The following is a 10,769-nucleotide window of genomic DNA, read 5'->3' as shown; positions in this document are numbered from 1 at the left end:
ATGACGATAGTGACTCTATCGATATGGCTTGTCTTGCGATGAGCTGATTCCAAGGGGCTTTATCTATGTATAGTATAGATAGATATCACTTTCTTCTATATACCATATATATCTATATGTCTCGTTATATAATTTTAATTGCTAGATAAATTCCGGCTTACGAAATATCTACAGCTGATAGTTGAAAAATGGTCTAGATGAAGGTTAACTATAGCAGCAGTTCAAACTAGTTTTATACTAGAAGCTGAAATTATGAATGTAGCGCACAAAAAACTACTAACCAATATATCACTAACTAGAATCTGTTCCTACTGTAATAGAAGTAGATAGTTTGAAATGCTACTAGCCTATTTGTTGTTGTTGTTGTGCTTTACTAAATTTTAAAAAATTTGAAGCGTAAACTACCAAAGCTACTGTACTGTAGTAACTGACTACACCTTATTTTATATCGTGCTACTCTTTTTGTCTTAGCGCAATAACTCTTTCCTCTTAGACCGTTGTTCTCATCAGGACTCTACGTAGTGGCGATTTACGGGTACTGTTCTGTATACAGTAGAACAAAAATAGTTTTGTTACGGTAGCACCAGCCCCTTCTTTTCTCCTTTAACCACGTGGATTAGTTAGAAAATATTTTACAAGGTGGGAATCAATTGCCCATTTGGCGCTTGATTTGATTGACAGTGTATAGTCAGTACCGATAGACTACTACTGCGATGTACTCAATCGATTTTTAACTTTCATGAGTTACTTTTCACCGTAATTAACGATGATATTTATACCCTATACTCTCTATTGTTTAGAACTGATGTCATATTAATCGATCATCATTCCAATTCTATAAACTCCCCATGATCCAACTCTTTTTTATTATCTTCTATACAATCAGGTAGTCACTAGCTCTCTTTTCATATCTGTATATGTTTTTATACAGAAATTTTATTTATCTTAACCATTTAATATGGGGATTTGATGTTGACGCCTGTGACCTGACGCCCACCTTTCAATTGATTGTACTGTATTTCAATCTTCGCGACAATACATTGCTTCTATTATCCAATTAGATGTTGCTGACAACAGCAATCCTACCAATTCCGTTAATTCTTTTGATAATTTTTGTTCATCATGATCATGTGACAAATGCTTGATCACCTCCTGGAGGAGTGTTTTCCTTCATAATTTATTCTTTTTCTGATTATAACTCAACTATGGAGAGTATGCAGCAAAATCTTTAGAAGAAAATATAGAAGACGATTGGTTATTCATATATATCCCTTCTATTAGATCGTAATGGTAAATGATTGTTATCCCTTTCAGAAATCATTGTCGTCTTTCAGTCAATAATATTTTATTTTGTTATTTCATTCCATTTTAATTTTTATTGACCAAAAGGAGGTACAGTTCATCATGAATTGAAATGTGATGAGGAAGTTATACTTAACTATAAGGCATGCATAAAGATTCGGAGTTAATTATTACTTTAGTAGTACAAGATAATTAATCACAGTAGATATCCAATTGATCGCATTTCTAATGTTAATTTAACACTTATGCTTACTAATGTATAATATTTAATCTTCGATCTCTTGATTTTCCGTTATCCGTTTTATTTTCATTATCTAGCATTCCTAGATTTCTGTAGCACGTATACATATAATCGTTCAAATTAATCTCATTTGAGTATGGCAATCATTTGCAACATCTTAACTCTCCTGTATTAGAGTATCTACAGTGTTAATTCTTATATCAACAGTAAAACTATCGTGATTCAGCTAATATCAGAAAACATTGCATTTTGGCTTTGTACGCTTTGAATGGCAACAGTTGCTGTATCATGTTTCAAAGCAATAATCATTCACAATCTATATTATCTCTATGTCTTACAATAATAGATTATGTTGTAAGTAAAGCTGAAAGCACAGTTATTCGATAACAAATTAGAACTACAAAATGAATTAATTTTATTCTGTTATAATTTTTAAGGAATTTTCATAGCTAGGCTCTTATTTTCCAGTAAAGTCTTTATTCATGTTGTTTTGAGGCATTAGGATTATTTTCTTCTCTCAATTTGTTGGTATGTTAGCAAGTGATGAAAGAATGTATGCTGGTTATACTTAATTGCTTACGGCGATATGAATAGGTTATAATCAATCGTAGGATACCATAACCATAATTGCGTACTACTCGTTCGATAGGCAACCACAACACCCTATCCAATATCCTATTATATAGATAGCGGTAAAATTAGGATATTAGCGTTATTACATTATCGCCCTCAACTCGCTGAAATATAATTTAATTTGATATATAATGGCCATAAAGTCTTGATTGAAAGTCTCCTATTCTTTTCTCTGGTTATATTTTATTAAATAAATCATTCATTCTTTCTGCTATTTATCTTAGCTCTTTGATATGTCTACGAGAGTATATCGTATGATATCAGTATATATTTTAATAAAGTAAATGTAGGAGGGTTATATGCATAAGAACATGATGAGTTGCGACCGTTAAAGGTTAAATAATAATATACACTCCTATGCAAGAAGATATCTATTGCATGGTTATCAATCTAGCAGTTGCAGGTAGCCTTCTTTGAAAACTCAACTATAAAAGAATATTTCTATAACTACGTAAATTAAAGGTATATAGAGATTTATGTATTTTCCAGACTAGAATATTCATGTCTTGTGGATAAGCTATTTTATGATTGTATCATTTTATAATGAAGCGATGGCTATTGCCTTAAAATTGCATACCAAATGTCTTATCGATCGTTGGTAACTTAGTAGATCTAGCGTGAACAATTACCTGTGCTAGGGAAATCAGAACTGAGATAGCATCTGAAGTAACCGTTTCTTAAAGACGGTAAAAGATCTTTCGTGCTGAATGTAAACCAATACTAAGTTCTTTGTATATGGTAGGTGAAGGTATCTACAGAAAATGTTAGCAATTAACATTATCTAAGCGTAGCTGCGTATGCAAGAAATGTGTTTTTAGTGCAGATTGATTCTATACGTTGCGGTACATATTTAAAACTTTGTTGTCGCTATCTATATTTTGCACATCATTCGGATTCAGAAGAATCATTACCATAAAAGCAATTCATAAGATTGAGTGACCGCCGATGGAACGATTAGCACAATTGGTCAAAGCGGCATTTTGCCACATTCTGCTCTGATTGGACATATTTCAAATTTAATTGAAGAGTGGCTCATGAATATTAAATTAGTGTTCTTAACAATGATCTTTTCATCGAGATGTCATTAACAAGTTAATTGAATGACTGATGAGAGAGTTAGCACGCTTCTCATATGACTTTCAGAAGATAGCTAAGATTATTTTATTTAATGCTGTATTGAACTGGTCGTTTAGAAAAAATGTTGTGATAAAAATTTTGTATTTTATTAGTAGCAGAGGCATCAACGATAGATGAAGTAGCTCTCTGTATTATAAATATCTTAATCGCTAGGAATGTGAAATTAATTAAGAGCCTAAGTCAGAAGTACTAATAATGATCATAAAGTTACAGCTAATAAGGGATGCAATGGCGATGAACTTGACGAACGATGGAATAACTGATATCATGCTGTGCTTAGAGTGTACTATTGAAGTACAAGTAGAGCAGCCTACAAGTTTCATTTAAACGAAATTGTAAATGGCTTAATGTTAATGTAATAAAGAAATAGCTGGAAGGGATACTAGATATAATGTTACTAATTAAGGTTACAAAACTTCAGTATTGGTAATATATAAAATTTAGTCGATTCAAATTTGAGCATTACGCTAGCATATCACGAGTCGATAGATGCGGAACAACGTCTAAAGATTTTAAATGTATCCAATTCTGATGTCTGTATAAATAGCATTTTTTGTTCTATAGTGGTGTAGTTAAATATGTAAAAAATTGACAGCCTTGTGTAAATTAAATGTGAGAGAGAAGCCAAATTAATACAATATGATGTACACGTATTCAGAATTGATCGGAGTCTATAACACAGCATGCAAGAATAATATAATTGGTGTAATTTATGTTTATTTTCAGTGTACAATTATTGCTTTTAAGAAGAATGCATTTTTATCATTAGTGGGAAGGCCTATCAACATCAATCAAATCTGCACAATGAATTTCGTTTCACGTCAATAAAAATAATTTAACTCAGCTGTTTTTATGCACCTCCTACCTTCACGATTTTATTGAGTGGAATTCTCAACGTGCCTTCTTTTCATAAAGACATTTATTGACTAATAGCGCAGTTTTAATTATCATATTTCAAATTACAATAATTGACATAATCGATAATAGTTTTATCTATTGTGACTACTTCAGTAATGTATTGGTTTGACAGCTCATTCCATCATAGATAATCCTTTTGCACATTAACAACTAATAGTTATCTATTCCAGTATAATAGATAGATTTTATTTTCCCAGTACTTACTATCTGATAAACTAGCTTTCATTTTAAATCTAATGAAATGGATCTAGTTCAAATGCAACATCTTAAACAGCCCAAGTACCAATAGAGACTGTTTGATAGGTGTATATATAAACGTAGGTTACCGTGTTTAATGAAGTTATAGGTTGAAATTTTGAAAAAGGATGCTAAATGTTTAGCGACAATAATTATATACAAAGATAAGAATCATACTTAACTAAACTCGATCGTCTAGTATTTTAAGTATGCTGAAATAAGGGATTATATGGATATACACGAAGATAAATCGGGACTGATTAATTATCGATAGTTGCTGTTAGATTTAACTGAGTTTAGGAGGGGGAACTTTACTCGTAAGAGAACCTGATAATTCTAGTAAGTCAGAATGTAATCCTCATCCAAATCATTTTAAAAAGTTCTTTAATTCATCGTAACTAAAAAAAGTCTTATTTAGTAAGCACTTCCTGATTGTAACACATATTTACATAAGTTATCTCGAATCAGTAAGATATATGTTAGTAATCACAACACGTTAGTCGCAGATCATTAAATGAAGCTATTGCATAGCATAAACCTGTAGTGATGCGCCTACATTTGATTGTATTGATAGCTATATTTGATATATATAGTGTATTTAGAATATACTGTAACTATATTCTACTCTTAAATATAGACATGTTGTATTACTCTTATATTTAGACATATCTACAGTCCACTTACTTCACATTCATATATAGGTTACTGTATTTAGTTATTACAGTACTCGCTATTTTCTACAATCATCTGCTATTCTATAACCTGTAATGGTATATGTTGTATCTAATCCTACAATCATGTTCTCTGCATGTGTTTGTAACATTATGATCTTATATAGAAGATGCCTAGTATAGTAATATCCTAATATATGAATACTTATCATATACTGTTTAAGTACTGTATTGCATTACATTCATAATGTACGACATCATGACCACATATAGACGAAATGCTATACATATAAAGATATTATCTCAATCTCATCTAAAACCTATAAATACCCTTGTACGCTAACTCGTTAGTCAGTTCTTACGTTCCTGCTATCTCAAATACCTTATCTATAACAACCATATCATTGTTAGCCTATAACTTGTATCTCAATAAAATCCTTTATACCTTCTATCATCGTCTACCTTAAAACACTTTACGCTACTTAAAGAAGATATTATTACATGGTGGCAGCGATGTGTTCTAATGCCATAGCCATAAATACCACCATTTTCTACCTTAGATTTCTTGAGTAGCATTATTAGCTACAGGTAGTATTCACAATTTACTCACGGCAGCTACCACGTTGATCTACCGTAATTATCACATTATACCTAACTACTATCTACAATAAAGTATTCTCTTTTTCTTAAGCTCCTTGTGCAAGTCTCTGCATGACAACTAAAACCACATTATCCGACTCTTCGAACCCTCCATCACAATATAGTTAGATTTAAAGAATAGATATTAGATATTGTTGCGATTCTAATATTAGAGGACGTTAATTACGGTATTAAAAACTGTTGATTACTGATATTTGTCAGTTAATTACTGGTGGCATAAGATTTATATGACTCGGTATAAAGTTACTGAACCTCAGACAGGTCTATCAAATGGTAATACTATCTGCTAAATGAGCACATTATCGTAAACCGTCAGCTAAGTGACGGGAGTTTGTACTAGTAATATTTTAAGCAGATTGAGTCGTACTATAAAACATGTAGAAATCTTCTGTTTGATGACTCAATTCTGATTCAAGCAACAAAGTTTTGCCATAAATAAATAAAGCAAATTGTATTTAAGAACTGTGGAGATGAGCTCACATAAAACTTCACTTCACTTTGAGCTCAGAATACTTTAGAATTGGTTCTTATCTTATTAATTATTACTCTATTATTCTTAAACTTTGTAATAAAGCCTTTTCTAAAATTCCTCCTGAACTAGGATAATTATGTTTATGAGATACTTTTATTGCACTTACAATTTTAATAATAAAAATACCTGTTACAAGATATCATTGCTGGTCAATTTAGTCTATTTCATATGTCTTACTGATCTCAAAATATTAAGATGAAGGTACCAATATCCATTTGATGTACGTGCTTTTATACGGTATTCTTATAGTACTTAAATTAATAATTATTACGTGTGAACGTATATAAAGATTAATAGCAATCCGTTGAAGTAAATCAGAATACATCAAAAGTTGAATTTTTTTAGATTTAAAATAATTTCTACGGCTAGATTCTGATTTATTTTTCAGATAGTCATTCGGTAATCACAACAATATAAAATTAAATTGCATACATTATAATATTTTGGAATAACAATAAGCGTATCTCTTTTCGAACTAACCTGTTATGGAATATAGTATATATAATTCTACAATCCTGTTCTCTAATTCAATAAATGTAAATTCCGGCATTTTCTACCATAGAATTATTAGTGCCTTAGTATTCCACACGCTAATTCACGACAGCTTGCACGCTGATCTACGCTAGCTCTCACACTGTACCTTAATTTCTATCTCTATAACTTAGACTACATACTATTACGAGAACTTTTGCAAGCTATGGCATATCAGTTACGAAGCAAAGCCAAATTTTCAACAGTATTCTCATAATTGCAAATATTTAGATTGTATGTATTTGGACACTTTAACCTGTCCGTTTATTCCGAAAACCAATCATAGTATCGCGAATTTCGTTTTATGATTAAGCAAGAATGCATAAAATTGTCGTTATTTCCTTAAGTTCATATTTCCATTATTGGTAAGAGACACTACTTGAGAATTCTTACAATAAAGTTTCAACATCTTTACATTAAAATGCTAAATGAGTATATGAACATTATTTTATGACAATACTATCTCTTAACAAGGCTTATTGCAAAAATCTGGCTGTTAACCATTTGTTCCTTAGCTTCCCACATACGCATAAATATATGATCGCTTTTCGTAAGTAATACGGATATACGCTTACACACGGGCAGTCGATGATGTTGTCATTATAGCTGCAATATATACACAATCATATTGCGGAATTTAAGGTTTGGGTAAAATTTTTACCGGTATCCACTATTGATTAGTGTTGCAATATCTATCGGATTCTGTAATAGACCTTATGAATATCGGTATTACTAGTATGCAACAAAATATACGTCGACAGTCATTGCACCCGAGATAAGATGATTATCAAGTAAAAAGTAAATGAAGTTCTTCATTCAACCACTTGAAATTTTTCATTTATGATTGCAAAGAAATAAACCTACTTACTTTCTAAGAGATATATTTTCTAGGTCATAAACACATACAGCGAATATCATCAAATGAGGCTATCTAATTGCATCATGCTTTATACCCATAAAAGTCCTATTCCAATTTTATTCGCCTTAGGACACATTGAATTAATATTAATCTAAAAATATAGCTAACGCTATTGATTCAGTCATTTTAACATTATCAAATATACAATGGTATCATGTCATCAGCGGTATGACCTCTATATATATTTACATCAATAATTATAATTAATTAGTCAACATTTGCCATTCTCCACAAATAAATAATAGCTAGCGAGAGAGCCTGAGTTACCTTAATGCTACGATTGGAAATAAAGAATCGTAACTGCCACGCTGGAATATTTATATCACTTCGTATATTAACCGCAACAGTGAGCAGAAGCTCGGTATAGGCAAAAATTGTGATAAGAATCTGTAAAATGTTCGGAAATGATGACACATTCTTATCTACTGTCACCATGGGACTTTCCTGTTAACAAAAGAATATTCGTATAAGCGTTAACGTAAGCTATAAGGAGCGACTAAGTTACATATACTATACTGTATCATATACGCGAAAATACAAATCATAAAGTATCACAGTACATGCAAAGTAGATTTTATATAGTGTAGTGTGCAAAGTGAACTATACATTCACCTGCACATATTGCATAATAATGCTTAGCATATAAAGAAAGGAGCTTATTCGAATGAAAACTTGTAACAAAAACATTCCCGATAAATAGTAACCCAATAAGAGCTTGCCGAAATCCGCAAATGCTGTAAGATAAAGTTAAAACTTAGTAACGCAAAGGATTCATCGAAGGAAGGCAATATCTGTTATGGATTAAAAGTGTTTGAAGTTGCGTACATATAACCGAATTAGTAAAAATCCAAAAATAAGCAAGGATACTTGTTCCTGCGTCGTCAATGGATCTACGTATTTATCAATAGAATTTGTTAATACAATTGCGTATGCAATTATAGGTTCTAGTTATTCAGGCTAAGAAATTAATATTACATTAAATGCCTTTGATCTGTAATTTGGAACTGCGTTTTAATTGAATTTTCAGTTGACAGCGTACTGATAAACCAAAACATTCCCACAGTAATAACAGCAGCATCCGAAATGATGCCTGAAGAAGTTAGTATTGCTAATATAAGCACTTATCATCGTTAAATTAGATTCTTGTAACCCTTACAAAACTTTTGTTTCATAATATTACGATATTTAGCCTTTTCCTGTAAGAAAATTGGACAAATTCCCCCAAAATTTGATTCCAGTGCCAAATTGTGTCTCAACAAATATATACATACTAGAGGTTGGTCATGGGTGTAGTTACCTTCATCTTTAATGATAGAAGCTGTGCCGATAAGGATAGCCAGAACCACAATACATAATATTGGCCTGTTTCACCAATATATCAATAATAGCATCAGAAATCAAAACATAACTTCGTGAATATTCACTCTTCGTTTCATAGCAGTATTGATATAAATAAATTTTAAGAAAAATGTAGCCTTATTGACGATTAGCGTAATTACAGCAGCAATCACATTAGCTTTAGATACCAGTATAGCATAGCTTCGCCCTGAAACAATAGAAGGAAGCCCAACTTAACCGAAGCTGTATAGCACGTTACAGTAATGGCCAAGATGATCCCCTTGAAAAGTTATAAACATTAAAATCATTATAACTCATTTATTTTTAATTGATGATACTAGAATATATACGTATGTATGAAAGTTGTTGTGAGTATCAACATGGACAATTCTAGAAGTCAACCACACCAATAACCACGTAATAAAAATTTTAAGGAGTTACTGTAAATACTTAAGGGCAATCTTGAAGGCTACATGATCTGAAATATTCTTACATGTACTGATATCAAAGTATGAGACTGGATATATTCGTACATTGTTTTTAAAGTTAATCCACCTAACTTTCATGTTACACTAATAAACGGACTGATTGTAATTAATGATGATTTTAGATTTCAACTCGACTAAGAAAATGTCTGCTACATTGTTACGAATAATAAGTGTAGCTCCTGATCCTGTAGATTTTGGTGGGTTCAAAAAGGTGGCGAAACACTAACCTTATTAAAGGTTGGCCATTGCAACGATTCATCAACTAGCTTTTGGCTGTAAAGCATACTTAGACTCGTAATAGCGTAAGGCTCTAGGAAAGCAGTTAACAGTCCAGAGAGGCCAAGGAAAAAACTATACAATGACATCGCGAATGTTGGAATGACGTTTACCGGCACGATTAACAGTAATACTAGTACCGGGAGGAATAGCACCGCGCAATTGCTACAAGATGTTTAAATATTAATTATTAGATAACAATGTTATTAAATTAATAATTTTATTTCTCGTAGAATATCGACTATCGTAAATAGCAATTTCCTTACGAACCACAGATGAAGTGCATCCATTACGCATATAAACATTGACGTTAGTATAGCAAATTTGATGGTGACCACAGATCCGATAAATGTAACACATAGAGGCATGGCTACGAAGAATATTGCCAGGGTTATCATTTTAGCGGAGAATAACAACATTAAACACATGGTAATACTGGTATTCTTGCTTCAACGAAATCAAGTACGAAAGCTAAATGAAAGATGCTGTTCATCAACCTCAAGATACTGTAAATCATAAGCGTATCACTGATTGCTAATTTAATAGTCAATTCGCTGATTTATGTCTCGACATCAATTTGATTATGCCATGCAATTCATCAAAAAAGGCTTAAGGTGCATTGAAATTCGGTAAACGATCTTAAGAGTTCCTTTCGCGTTATCCAGGTAGTGATAGTGACACAGTCTAGAGGCCTGCATGCAAACGATTTTACAATTATTAAGCAGTCGCATGATTTATTAATACTAGTATAATTGACTGTAAGAAGCAAGCTGATATTGATTATTCGAGCTTGAATATTAAGGTACAGTGGAGCAAACCGCAAGTGAACTTGCTTCGGGAAAATCTGCGTAACGAGGAGAAACCTTTTTCCGTTAAAATGTCCTTT

At 31.9% G+C, this 10,769-nt stretch overlaps 1 protein-coding gene across 1 annotated transcript; it reads right to left on the bottom strand.

The window, feature by feature from the left end:
• Nucleotides 1-7,941: 7,941 nt before the first annotated feature.
• Nucleotides 7,942-10,251, bottom strand: TRIADDRAFT_59092 (uncharacterized protein; the record flags this gene model as incomplete). The annotated part of the gene is made up of 7 exons (XM_002114978.1): nucleotides 7,942-7,956; nucleotides 8,049-8,225; nucleotides 8,394-8,515; nucleotides 9,079-9,143; nucleotides 9,308-9,399; nucleotides 9,835-10,048; nucleotides 10,154-10,251. 7 exons carry the CDS (start codon nucleotides 10,249-10,251, stop codon nucleotides 7,942-7,944), a joined length of 783 nt encoding a protein of 260 aa, XP_002115014.1.
• Nucleotides 10,252-10,769: the final 518 nt, after the last annotated feature.

Source organism: Trichoplax adhaerens, genomic scaffold (assembly GCF_000150275.1).
Source record: "Trichoplax adhaerens TRIADscaffold_9 genomic scaffold, whole genome shotgun sequence".
Classification (NCBI taxonomy): Eukaryota; Metazoa; Placozoa; class Uniplacotomia; order Trichoplacea; family Trichoplacidae; genus Trichoplax; species Trichoplax adhaerens.
This window is presented reverse-complemented; position numbering and strand designations above follow the sequence as displayed.